The sequence below is a fragment of the Cyprinodon variegatus genome, unplaced genomic scaffold (genome assembly GCF_000732505.1).
Source record: "Cyprinodon variegatus isolate N-32 unplaced genomic scaffold, C_variegatus-1.0 Scaffold135, whole genome shotgun sequence".
Lineage (NCBI taxonomy): Eukaryota > Metazoa > Chordata > Actinopteri > Cyprinodontiformes > Cyprinodontidae > Cyprinodon > Cyprinodon variegatus.
The window spans coordinates 573,325-587,976 of NW_015150588.1; the positions used below are offsets into that span (position 1 = coordinate 573,325).

Below are 14,652 nucleotides of genomic sequence, written 5' to 3' on the forward strand. Positions count from 1 at the left end.
TGGTTGATTACGTTACTGTTGATCATCTGTCCATCATCGTATAAAGCCCGCCCTGACAATTTGATTGGATCACCAGAGAGTGGGCGATCATACTCGCTCTACTATGGAACAATGCCAGACCGAACTTCCCGACCTCAAACCTTGTGGGCGGGACTAAGTTCGGAATGGGACCAGGCTAATTATATATATCTTGTCCCTGCAATAATGACTGGTTTGTATAGTTGTTAAACAGAATAACTGCAGAATAACTGAGTGGAATTATAAAACCATAGCACGGTGCTTTTTTAAAATAAAATGGTAAAATCAAAAGTTTAATTTTTACAGCTGAAGCTGGGTCTTGAAAAACTTGATGATGCTAACGTGGCCTGATATGAAAATTAGCTTAATAACTCGTTCTTAAAACTCCCCTTACTTAACTCATCATGTAATTGTCTTTAATTGTATGTTCTATTGTTTTGTTTTGTTTTTTTGCTGGACAGAGTGGCTTAGAAACATACCAATGCACAGACTGAATTACTAATTATTTACTTAATAATTAATACTTAATTTATTAATAATTATTTACGAATTAAAAAAATCTATCACATAAAAGACCTGGTGGGGGCTAATATTTCTAATTCTGTGTGATAATGCTGCTAAGGGCTGATTCTGTTTCAATATTTCAATTTTTTTTTTTTTTTTGCAAACTTTTACCAAAAATGGCAATAGTTGTGGAGTGATAGTGAATATCAGGGCACAGAAAATACTGTTTGTTTCTAAAAAGAAGAATATAAATGACTCAGTTATAACAACAAAATGTAACGCACAATTTCAAGATAGAGACTACTGAATTCTGACTCAGTTCACTGAATACCTAAACCTCCACAAACTGCATATATAATATGACACCTTATGTTATTAGCAAGCCTTAAAGAGGCATTACAGAGTTTTCCAATGATAGTGCCACCTGTGGCCATTATTCTTGCATTCTTTTGTTTTTTTTACATAATATCACGCTGCCATTGGTGTCTTGAGTTGCCACAAAAATCATCTTGAAAATAAGGCTTTGGGTTTTTGCAAGGTTGGATCCACTTAACGTAGAGGCGATTGAAGTCACATCCGCAGAACACTGTGGGAACTCCTCACCCGAAGCACATTCAGTAAAATAGCCTACACTTATATATGCATCTTCACTGAACTACTGAGGTGTCATTCTGTTCCTCAAACCATCTTTGAGTTGTAAACGGTAAAATAAAAAAGGCTAATGTAAATTTATTATCGGTAAAAATTACTTACTGTCTCTTTATGAAAAAAATTAGGAATTAAATTACTTCTCAGATTTTCATATAAGATTTGTCAACAATGAAAGTTCTTTCTGTGAAATGCTCAATGTATGCTAAGGCCCTGGTGACTTAAATGTGTGCATCAAATAATGGAGAGTGTGCATAGTTCCTTTGTGTAAAGGCTGGACATGGGCTGGCAAGCTGTGTGTTTGCACGCCGCCTGTCTGAAATCAGCTAAGATCAGCTCCAGTCCCCACAACCCTGAGCGGGATTAAGTGATTTCAGAAAATGAGAGAGTGAGTAAGATTTTCAGTACATTCAGTAATTTTGCTCTTTTCTTTGACAGTCAGTCGAGGAACTATGACTTATAGCACATCCACAAGTGTGTTAATAATTATAACATTAGCAGGCTGTGGTTTGATGAGATTGACATGATAATAATATATCATTAAAGTCATCAGTTCTTATTGTAATGACTTAATCAGGAATCAGAAACCATAATGAGATATGCTGTCATCCTGTTGCATTGCAGCGGTTTCGTAAGTATAGAACAACATAGTTCTCCATAAAATACTTTCTCTATACATTTTGTTTTGGTTGACAAAACACAATCACAGAGCTCTGTGATTTTAGAGCAAAAATCACAGTTTTCAACCCAACTCACCTCCAAAGGGGGTAAATGAACAAATGCCTTTCAGTCTTGGAGACATAATGGTTCCTAATGATTCTATGACAAAAGAAATGAAACATCCCATTATACTGTTTCTTTTTTGGTATCATGCTGAGACAATGTCAGGGGTGCTTAAACTGTGTCATTTTTCTATCTATGGTGATCTGGGGAAATATTAATGTTTTTTAAACTTCTCACATTATGTCAAACTGAAATTAAATGTATTATAGTGGGATTTTAAATGACAAACCTACACAAAGTATTGCATATTGAAAAATGATACATGTTTTTTTTTTATCTCTGAGTCCTCCCCAAATAAAACATTTGGATAACTGCCTGTTGCAGAACTTATACAGTAGGTTTGACCAGCTTCACAAAGCAGCTTCTGCTCATTCAAACTAAATGGAACGTTTCTTTAAATATCAGCTATGAGGTTTAACGGCTCCAATCAGATTTATACAGGAAGTATTAGATTGGGCCATTGTAACAAATGGCTATCTATGCTTTGAATGAAAAGCTTTCCCTGTGGCACTGGTTTTATGTTCAACATTACTGTGTTGTTGGTAGATAAGCCTTCACCCAAATCTCAGGTTTTTTGCCCTCTTTGATTGGTGCTCTTGCAAACTTACTGTGGATTTAAGTATAATCAGCACTAAAAGGTTAGTTTTTCCACGCAGATAAAAATATCTACAGTATGATAATGTCAGCTTGTTATGTTTTGATCTCAGCTTTTTACCTGTCACTTCACAACAGAGTGGTTTTGAAGAATTAACAACAGCTGGAGCTTCTTTCTCCTTGGATCTGTGTACAGTAGCTCTCTCAGTTATAACCTGCCTCTTGCTTTCTTAGCTGAATAAAGCGTTTTGCAATCACCTTAAATTAATTTTAGAATTACCCTTTTAATGCCAAATGGAAAAGAAAGATTTTCAGTTCAGGTTTCTTACCCGTCCCATCCTTCTTTTAACCTTGGATAAAGCTTTGAGAGCATCATGTGAGATGTTACAGCTGTAAAATGATAAAATGGGAAAATGTTCAGTTGGTGTGAATATTTTTGCAAGTGCAACACAACAGAGCAGATAATCAGCTCTCATACGTTTATTCCCTTCCTGCAGGTTAGCTGTAAGGTGTTGCACTTCTTCCACATGTACATGTTGGGCTGCAACTATTTCTGGATGCTCTGCGAGGGAATCTACCTGCACACACTCATCGTGGTTGCTGTGTTTGCAGAGGAACAGCATCTGCACTGGTACTATCTGCTAGGCTGGGGTGAGTTTTTTTTCTGTAAGGAATATTATTTCTTTACATATGTAAGATTTAAAGACGGAAAACTGTGATCGTCTTGTTTAATGAATAAACATAGGATCTACAAATCACTTCAGCTTCTACATTTTCTTACAGAAGGCCCGGTTGGACATTAAGACAGCTTGTCAGTCCTTATATGGGTCCATTCTTCATTTAACTCCCAAAGAGTTGATTTTAAGAATTTTATCAGGGTTTATATAGGCTAACACTATTCAGAGTTAAGGTTTTACTTTTTAACAATGTGACAAAGTTCCTTTTTTTAGCTAACAAGACATACTGTAGTTAAATTTAGACTGTTGTGATGCAACGGTTAACACTGATCCAATAAAAAAAAGTAACTCCTTTGTTGGAGATAGTTTAGCACTTTCAAATTGTATTTACTAAAAAAAAAGTCATGTTATTACCGGTTAATTACAGGCTCTATAGGCTATTGTATTTCCAACCTTCCTGTGCTGCAATGGTCAATCATTCTTTAGCAACTCCATATGAGTTCAGAATTGCAAATGACTTATGAAATACAAGGGATGTTTACAATATGACTTTCTTCATGATGAACAACCCTGAACACGTGAAAATGAGCCCTTTGAAAATATGCCACCATGAGTTGATTGTTCATATTTGCCAGATTTCACAAATATGGTTCTGCAGCTGATCTCGTTATTCACAACAATTATGTCACTCAGGGTGCCAAAATTGTGAAATGTGACCACATAACTGTCATCCAAGTATTAATTAGTAGAAAAAGTCACACTGTTCACTCTATAAATCTAACAGTGCTTAATCAAAGATTTTGAAAGTTGCCCTTCCTATTTAAAACAGCAGGAGATGGACAAAAAAAAAAAAAAAAGCGGTGTTCTGTCTTCACTCAAATGAAGAACATGAAGCTTATTTTTCTCCCAGCAGAGTAGATTCAACCCTGGCCCAATCAACTTTGGGAAATAACACAACTACTAAGCAACATTTAAATCTCTTTGTGTTAAAGCAAAAGTTGGTGAGTTAAAAAATCTACTCTGAAACATTAAAAAGGAACTCTTTAGTCTTTGCTTTTTAGAATTCTTTAAGGGGATAACATGCACAAGTAGGTGTTCTGGTAAGAGATACTGTAGCTTTGGCAGTATCATTCTGTGGGAAAGTTTTTCTTTAACATGACACTAGTTATGGTTGATCAGATCATGGATGGAGGCCATAATTGAAATCAGTTGCTACAGGAGGGACTGGTGGGACATCATTAATATCAGTTGTTGCAGAAGGAGTTGTGTGATATAATTGATATCTATCGCTACAGGGACTTATGTGACATAATTTTATATTAGTTGCTACAAGAGGGAATGATGTGACATCATTGATGGTTAACATGTTGGGTGTTAAATCCTCAAAGAATGTGAAAAGAAAACCAATTAAATGCTTCATTAAAAACAATTCTCAACATTTAGCCAGCAACTGTAGATTCAAAGCAAGAACTAAAATGCAATTTAATCAAATTTTATATATATAAGCTAGATTAGCAGAAAATTGTGTCATTAGACTTGGAAAGATGGTAGAGAAATTTTTCAGCTACAATTGCAGTAAAAGATGGATCTATTAAGTATCGACTTGGAGTGTCCAATAAAAATAAGAATTTTTATATTTAAAATTTTAATTCTGTGCTTGTTTGGATGGAACATTCACACAGGATTTTCATTAAATTGCATTAAAATCTGTGGTTTCATTGCAACAGAGTGAGAAAGGAAAGGATTTGAATACTTCTGCAAGGCCCTGTCCATGTGTCTTTGTGAGCCGGGGTAAAGAAAAGTCATTTTTCAGGTCCATCTGTAGCTGATCTGTTTCAGAGTGCAGCTGGTGTGTGAAAATACTCAGTGCATGAATTTTTGTGTATGTGCTCTGAAAGAAAGTTTAAAAACAATCTGAGTCCAGTCTGCACTGGAAGAGTTTCAAATTAGACAGAGAATAGGACATTTGGTTTTGCATTTATTACCAGCAAAACTAAATTATGATAGGAAGACTTGTCAAAAGTTTCATGGATAGTTAGAAAGGTATACCTTGTCTTCTAGGAAGGTCTAACAAAGACAATGGTTGAATGTTGTCTCATATGGTTGTCTTTTCTCCTTCCAGGCTTTCCTCTAGTGCCCGTGTCCATCCACGCCGTGGCGAGGAAAAAGTATTTTGATGACAAGTAAGTAATGTACCATGAAACTTGTGCAAATAAATAAAGAGAGGTTTACACATGTGCAGTGCTGTGCATGGCGGATGGAGAGCGTGCCGATCTGTACACATGTGTGTTTTCATTATGTGTGTGTCCGTGTGTATCTTGGGCAGCGAACGGCACTGACGGAAATGTTTTTCTCTCTGTAGCTGTTGGATGAGCGTTGAGACCCATCTGCTTTACGCAGTCCATGGACCTATAGTGGCAGCCCTTCTTGTAAGCCTGCTGCTTCGATTTATTCTTTATTTACAGCTTTTGAAGCAGAGTGAGACTTTTTGGAAAGATAGAATCATAATTATTAAAAATTCCCCTAGGTGAACCTCTTCTTCCTGCTGAACATTATAAGGGTGCTGGTAACAAAGTTGAGAGACACTCACCGAGCAGAGTCCAACATGTACATGAAGGCAGTGAGAGCCACTCTGATCTTGGTTCCCCTGCTTGGAATACAGTTTGTCATTTTTCCTTGGAGGCCAGAGAACCGTCTGGCTGGTGAAGTCTATGAGTATGTCATGCACATACTCATGCACTATCAGGTGGGTACTGAGCTACAACATTCATCTAGATTCCCATTAAAGTAGCAGATATAGTAGTAGCATAGCTCACAGGTAATTCCATAGAGCATTACAAATCATGATAGTGCAGGTATTATGCTCGGTGAAACGAGGCCACCTCAGGAAAGGACTCATAAATATCATGGTAGTGATGAGAGAAATATATTCAGAACAAAGCAGGTTGCTTGTTATGTTAAAATACTGTGTTATGTTTAGTCACTGAACTACTAAATGTGTTGTTTTTTTTAGGGGTATAGAGATAAATAGCATAATTTGAATGGTTTAGGTGTCTCTAGGCTACAATTCATCCACAAGAAACACAAAGAAATCCAACTACAAGCTGCAATATCTGCTGGATTTGTTTTTTTCTGAACAGATTAGAAACCAGCTCTGCTCCCCGGCCCTGGTCTGGCACCCCCTTGTATGTGGGGGCTATGGAGGGCAGTTTGGTTATTCCTGTGGGAATTTTAAAAAAACTGGTGTCCAGTTTAGCACATTACCTATTTGTCAAGGAGAAATGTATTCTACAGAAGACAGTTATAGCAGTTTCCATTTCATGAGATAGCTAACCATCAAACCATCCATCCCATCATCCATGGATGGATGGATGGATGGATGGATGGATGGATGGATGGATGGATGGATGGATGGATGGATGGATGGATGGATGGATGGATGCATGTACGTTAATTTTGTTTTTCCTTTTTTTTAAGGGATTGCTGGTGTCAACAATATTCTGCTTCTTTAATGGAGAGGTAAGCAATGCTCATACTTTCACACGTGCAATATTAAATATACTTGTATGTATCTAAAATGGAGGAGCCAAATGCAAAACACAAAAAGACACAGAAAGGCAGATGGTATACAAACGGAAGTCTTCATGTGCTTCAATTATAAAGAAATACAGAAATTCATTAAATGTATTTAAATTTGATGAAAGAGTCCCAAAATACCAAAAGAGAAAGGAGATATTTAAAAGGAGAAAGGGATTTATGAACGACTAAAAAGAGACGCATAATTGCAAAAATGTAAAATAAAAAATCCTTTTTATGTATTAAATTTTATTACACAAACCTATGCATATAAAATGATACATTTAATATAAACATTTTTTTTATTTAATGGTTAATTATAAAAAAAAAAAACATATTTTGCAAAAGACTACTGCAAAATATGGACTCAGTAGGAATTAACATGGAGCAGAAGTTCTTAAGCAGATCTTACCATACAAAACACTCCTTTTGTAGTTTTTGCTTATAGACTGCTTATACATAGACACCAACAAACTTAAATTAGCTGGCCTATTAGCTGGGCAATTACCTTGTTTCGCTTGTCTGCATTCTGCTGCTTAGCATGGATCTTGCCTTGTTTTTTTTTTTAGAGATAATAGGTCTTTACGGTATTAATATACAGAGCACAAATTCACAATAAGCAAAGATACATAAATCAGAGCAAATCCCTTAACATACAGCTGGTGAAAACACAGCTCCCGAAACTGTCTTTGACTTTTTATCAAAAGGCTTTCAATCATAAACTCGGAACAGTAGAATAGAATAGAATAGAATAGAATAGAATAGAATAGAATAGAATATAATAGAATAGAATAGAATAGAATGGAATAGAATAGAATAGAATACGATAGAATGGAATAGACAGTAGGGCATATTAGGTACACATTAGATTGAATATAATAATATTTAAGTTCTGTACTTAGATAAAGAAAAAAAAAACTGTAAACTTTGGCTTAACTTCAGATTGGTAACGGCCCCATAGATAAACAGAAATTGCCTCACAGCCACTCATGTTAGGGTGTATACACTGATTTTTACAACAGAGGCTACTAAAAACAAATCCAAAGAGCAAATGACAGAACAAAAAACAAAAACAAATACTTGCCACTAAGCGTCATCAAAAACCTGCTGGTACTAAATTTTAATGGAGTTTGAATAACAAAACTCTGAAGCATTCCTTTACAATTCTTGTAATTTTGGGTCATGTTTGTCATAATATTGCTTTCCTCCTGAATTGAGCAATTGCCCTTTTGCAAAGGTCAGTTTCAAAATAAAGAGACCTGCTCAGTCATTGAGCTATAAAACTTCTCAGTGCTTGTGGCATTATTTCAAGATATCTGACTCCATCTGTTAAGACATGTTCAGAATAAATATTTCTAGCTCTTGAACAGATATATAAATATATATGGCCTCTCTTGACATCATGTCAGAAGGTGACCCATGAACAAAAGATACAAGCTCAATGTTTTGTTTGTTATAGGTGTTAAATCAATTTGGTGCTTGTCCCTTTGTGAGCCAATCTGAAGGCAGTTAACTGAAAGGTCATATCAAGTGACGAGTAAGACGAGCCATATGGCTGTTTGCCCTACCACGCTTTACTGGAAATTAACTTTCCTTACACGTTTCTTTCTAAGCCTTTCTAAATCTGTCTACAACCCACTGCAAACATTTATTTCTGGCTTTAAACAGTCCACCTACCCAGCGAGTTAAACTCTTATGAAAGTTTGTTTACGATGTTAATGAGCTTGTAAAGACCTTTTGGCTCTTCGGGATCAATGAGTGAATGATGCTTTTACGCTCATGTCTTAAAGAAGCTTGGATTGAAGATTTTTATCACCTTGTTTTGCTCCAATGCCGTTTAAACTGTGTACACGGGCAGGCAGTTAAACTCAACCATCTGCAGGAGAGTTTGGTGGGGAAAAAGCTGTAAAAGCAATAGGTGTAAAACTCTGCTGCTCAACAAGATATTGACATAGAGTACAGCAACTTCCCAAGGAATTTGTACTCCATGTTACAAACATAAGTGTTTAGCACCAAAGTGCTTTGTCTAATTTTCCTCCATTGAGGCTAGTTTTTTTTTCAAGCTCACCAAGTCAATAGTTAGGTAGTTATAGAACCACCTTTAAGACACAGCTTGTCTCTACCAGCTTCCCACACATAAAGAATGATAGGTTCACCAATTCTTTGCAAATCAGCCCAAGATTGGCTAAATGTTTGCATGCAATGTTTACGTATTACATGTTATGTATTTAAACTAATATTCAAATTTGGCGCATTTTAATAAAGAAACTAAACTTCTCAATGAAAACGATAATTAAATAACTTAAAAGGTATAGTGGTAATATGTCTACCGTTCGTAAAGCTGTCCTATGTGCTCGTCCCCATTTTCACTACAAATCTTCTTTTAGAAAGCTTTTATGACTGATGCAAACAGCAACTTTTAAACAGAGCACGCACAAGGAGAAATTGGCTCGTGCACGCGTTTAATAGGCGTTCCCTCTCAAAAGCGGGTACAGGTGTGTGCAGATGCATTTTTTTTTTTTTTAAGTGGAGAGGGGGGGTCTTTTAAAAAAATCTTGAAAATCCTCCACTCTACATTTAAGAAACCAGTCCCCACAGCATTTTGCTGCCAGCACTGTGTTTCATTCTGAGAATGTTATTCTTGCTCTCTGCTAATTAGTTAACATATATTCAGTGTGAAATGCCGCAAGCTACATTTATTCTCTTTTCTGTAATTAAGTATAATTAATCTGCACTTTAAATGTTTATTACAAAAAGTGGTCCTTCACTTTCACTATAGTAATTTATTTATAAAAATATTTTACCCAAAAATATTTGAAACATCATTCATTAATTGATGTAATAAAAGATAAATGTATAAATACAATTAAACATATAAATAAACTGCTTTGATATGTTAGTATGTTTTGTTAATGTCCTGGAGTTAAGATCAATTCCTCCTTTATGAAGAGAAACGACAGGGACTTTTTTCTGCCCGTATAAAATAACTAAATTATTTTTACATAAAGTGAAACTCTAATGAGTTACCTTTAATTCTTATTTGAAAACATGTTGTAATGGTTGCTTTACTTGTATTAAAGTCAATTCTAGCCGTACAAAAGTTGTATTAAAGTCGCCGTTCTTTTGCCCCGTTAGGTTGTTTTGTATTCCTTTCGCCTCTGCATATATTCAATAACTGTTTAGGTGATTAAATAAATTAGCCTTTAAATAAGTCAAAATTTTATTTTATACATATGGAAAAAAAACAAAATAATATATTCATATTCTTTTTCTTTTTCCTTCTCTTTAACAAATACAATAGATTTGTTTTTGGTTATAGCACACACTTAACACTTACTAAAACAGTAGAAATATTAAAGCAAAGCTGAGCTGTCTGTGTTAAATCTTTTTTGACTAAAATCTTTTCCTGTTGACAGTCTTTCTCACAGTTGGATGATCAGATGATTGTAGAGTTTTTGTTGCGTGCGAAGTAGAGGGCAAAAGCGCATAAAAAGAAAGGCTAAAGCAGTTGGCACACAACAGGAAGGTGTTGGCACAAACAACAAAACTTTGCAGACTATGGAGTGGGGGGATTTGCCATCATACTGTAAAATAGGTCAGCTCTTAGTCCATACGTAAGAGCAGAATTATCTGAAACTATGTTAACAATTCTTGGAGTAAAACAAACTACACGGGAATATGTTTAAAGGGGCAAGCAGACAACTGTCACAAGGGAACGAGCAGGGTTTGTTTTCCTTCACCCACATAATGACCAATTCATGCCCCCTTAATCAGGACAAGGGTTTCTGGGGCTGGGTTCAATTCAGTTTTTTGATTTCAAGGCCAAACTGCACAGACCTGCCTTGTTTCATCAATGGCTCTATTGTGAAGTGAGGGCAGTGAGACAAACAGCTCCCAAGTTGTGTTTGTGTCATCAACCAAGACGTTCTACATGGAAGCTTTAAGCCTCAGCTACTCTTTTGTCTCACTATGACAATTAGTAGCTTCATTATTATCATTACATCGCTGTCTGGTAATGTACCCACAGTAATCAAGCTAGTATTGGTGTGCAGCTCAGAACAAACTGCAACAGTTAACACTGAGCGTCTGCTGTGATTCTGCTCTGGTATGGAATCTAATGAGTGTGAAGACATCCACACGAAACATGACATGAGCATGCATAATATTTCTGTACCGATGCCTTCCATTATATGCATCTTTAGTGCAGCCCTGCAAACTTTGATTGTGAACTTAGAAATGCAGGAAATATAGAGGACTTTGGAGGCAGTCTAAAGTTGCTGCAACAGAAAAATATACGATGAACTAGGAACATTTTTGGTACAACCATACTGTAATTGTTTCACTGGCATTGTTTGGTTAGGATAAACACCACCAACTGTAACTGTCTCTCTTTCCAAACTGTTACTCAAACTGTTTACAAAGTAGAATAAGAACAATTCTTTTCATGCACGTATTTGTGCTTTTTCCTTAAGCATCTTTTGATTGACAGTTTAAAAGCTTGAAAAATAAAAATAAGGATTTTATGGTTCCATAATGGGCCCCAGTGATGGTTCTAGACCAAATGTTATCAAGCTGGAGCCGCTGTTATTTTATGGGGATACATAACAAAAGAAAAACCCCAAAACAGGGTAAGCATCATTTAGTTCTGTATATTAATGGTTGCATATTATGCATAATTCCCATTATAAATATTTTGTAAAAGTCATATGTGTCCTGGAGGCTGTGTATGAGATTCAATAATGAAAACAACCCTTTTCCCTCTGTCATTGCCTTTCTCCATGTCGCTAATGTTTGCTCAAAATGCTATGTTTGAATAGCTTTCCTCTTATGATGTCAAAAGGGGAAAAAAGCTGTACATGGGGGTCTTTAGCAGCCCATCGGTCAAGCTCCAGCCTCTATCTAATGTATTATTTCGCACTTCTAGTCCCTATCTTTGCTAGCTCTAAGGGGTTTTCATGTTTGTTGCTGGTTGGGGTGCGAAGTTAGGGTGGACAGGTGGATGGAAAGCCAAGACAGCTTGTTTAGAACAGGGCTGAACAAGTAGATTTTTGGTAAAAGCCATCTGCATAATCGGAGACGAATTTTCCAACACAAACAGCAAAAACACACTCTGGAGAGCTCATTGTTAATATTCTTTATTTTCAAAAGTAGAAGAATATGAGACCTTGAAGTGAGCCAAAAAAACAAAGATGTGACTCTTGAGATAAACCAGAATATAAAAAAATGGCATCCATTGACAAAAAATAAACAATGCAACAATTTAGAGACCAGAAAAATACAAAAATGTAGAGATCTAAAAATACAAAAAATTACCTTCAATTATTTAATCAAACAATTTTCATTAAAGTATTTTCAGTTATTTACAGTAATTGCACATTTAACTACAGTATTTAATTTTACCCCTTACTATTTAACGGTATATTTAATACTTGAATAATACATTAGAGAGAGAGACACAAATAAATGTTACGGTACATCTGTTTATTTCATGGTACATTTTGTTATTTCATCGGACATTAACATTTATGGATTTCATTATATATTTTGGCTTCCATATGTCTCATCAAACCACAACAAAATAATTATGAAAACCGTTTTGTGGCCTCTACATGACTAAAGACCCCCGAGGGTTCCAAATGCCCACTGTAGGAACTCCTGAACTAGAAGGTGGAAACTGTGATTCTATTTTAATATGACTGAAGCTTAGGGTGACACACCTTAATTTCTATATAAATGTTATAGTAAACAGTAATCATAAAAGACAAATTTGGTCTAAGAGACTAGATGGTTCAATCCCTTCTGTCAGCTCATATCATAGCAGATCATTATTCTGTTTTCAATACAGGGACCATAAGCAGTTCTATATGGGCTCTGGCCCCTGTTGGCCCCTGTTTAGAACGGCCCTTGATGTGCCCTCTCCTCTGTTCATCTGCCCTAATTTGCAAAAAAAAGACATGAACCATCAACTAAAGTGTAATCATTCTGCTCATGACTTTAACATCACATCCAATCAGTACTCGTCTCCTAAATCCCCTCCATTACTAATTCAGATGTTTAATGTTTCAATCAATTTTGCTGTTGTCCCCAAAAAAGCCTCTCGTCATAAAGACTGCAATACATTGTAATGCCCCTCTAAGAGTTAGAACATTTATTTCTACTAATGCAGAAGTTTGTTTTTTTTTTATTATAGGGCTATCTGTCATTTTATCTTCCATGTCTCTGCTTCTATGCAAGGGTCTGCTTAGGTCAAGTGTCCTAACTTTGTCATCTGTTTAAATTCTCAAGGGCCCACAGGAAGCTCTCTAAGGCTCAGATTTGCTTCAGACAAAACTGAATCTGAACCCTGACATAACATGACTGTGTACGGTCTGACCTGATTTTATGTTCCTCTGAGTAGGAGGAAAAGACTAGCAGCAAAATAAGGAATAATTGAGAGCACAATTTATTCTCTCAATTTTGACATTGTGCTTTATTAAAAAATGGAGAAGTAAAAATCTGTGTTGACTAGACAGTAAATTATATATTTTGAACCAGAAACCCTATTAAAAAACTTTGTTATCTTAGTGTTTTGTTTTTTTGACCTGCTGATTTTTTTTAAATATAGTTGCCCAGCTTTGAAAATATTTTCTTCCAGCTTTCCATCTGATTATTACTTGTTGTTGGAGCAGAGATTATATCTATATATACGGTCATAATTATAATATGCTACTATTGTAAAATATTCTATTATCAATCTACACAGTTAAAATAACTAACAAAGCTAAAACGACAGTCTGTTGATGTAAGCCCTTATCCTAAATGTCTGTAAACTTTTCTAAATCCATGTTTTTTCATAGGTAGATGATAAAACAATGAATGAATGGATGTTCAAAATATTAAAACAGAACTTTTCTGCCTTTCTGTTATCTGCTTCAAGTCCTGCTCACTCTCACACACTCATAGTCTTAATAAACTGCCAAAATAGCTTTACATGTCATTGAAATTCTGTTTTTTTATCACATAGTTATGCTTCTGATCTGATTTTTCTGCATTTAAATAACTAAAGATGGATAAGACTTTTAATATTATGAACTTAAGAAATAACATCCCTAATTTTACCATAATAGAACGAGATACTGACCTTGATTTTGCAAAAAGCTTTAGCACTGTATATCTTAAACTCATTATCACCCAGTTTGATGTAAACGTCTTTCTGTTTATCTCTGTCACCTTTGCACCTTTATTTGTGTCAGAGGTTCATTTTCAGACTGTAAAGAAGGTAAAGTTTACCTTGAATTTGACAGATATGTTTGTGTGGGTACATCATTAGTGCTGTTTGCTTTATGAATGAGTTGCTGTAATAGAGCAGATAGTGGGTGCAAAACATGAAAAAATTTAAGCTCATGATATTGTGTAATGAGTCGGAAGCTGCTCGGTGCACTAATTGGGTTTAAATAACTCGTTGCCTCCTTAGGTATTTTAATGGCAGCTGTAATTTTCCAACACACTGTCCATGTTTGCTGTTTAGCATATTGAATCCACAGGATTCCTCCCCCTGTCTGTCAGTCTGTCAATGGAACAAAGCCTCTGACCCTTGGTATTTAGCATCCCGCCTGAATCTTTGTGTTTGTAAGATAATTACATTTCTTAAAATAACTCTATGATCAACTGATGCAGCAGCAGAAATAGTTTTTAACTGGATACTAACAGATTTTGATGTTAAAAAGTAAATGTGTGTTCATTTGCTTATTAAAGCATTTTCTGTGTCAGGCGTCACAGAAAGATGACACCCATAAACTAACCTCTAAACTTCCTCTCTTATACTCAAACTGCTGCAAGATATGTTAATGTGTAGTTGGTAATCGTTTTAGAC

At 35.6% G+C, this 14,652-nt stretch overlaps 1 protein-coding gene across 3 annotated transcripts in view; it reads left to right on the forward strand.

The window, feature by feature from the left end:
* calcr (calcitonin receptor) overlaps positions 1 to 14,652 on the forward strand; it is a 96,118-nt gene that overhangs the window by 78,247 nt on the left and 3,219 nt on the right. For all 3 annotated transcript variants that reach the window (XM_015376451.1, XM_015376452.1, XM_015376453.1), the window contains 5 exons: positions 3,045 to 3,198; positions 5,347 to 5,407; positions 5,587 to 5,653; positions 5,752 to 5,970; positions 6,702 to 6,743. In XM_015376451.1, coding sequence (XP_015231937.1) covers positions 3,045 to 3,198; positions 5,347 to 5,407; positions 5,587 to 5,653; positions 5,752 to 5,970; positions 6,702 to 6,743 — 543 coding nt within the window. The remainder of the gene's footprint in view (positions 1 to 3,044; positions 3,199 to 5,346; positions 5,408 to 5,586; positions 5,654 to 5,751; positions 5,971 to 6,701; positions 6,744 to 14,652) is intronic.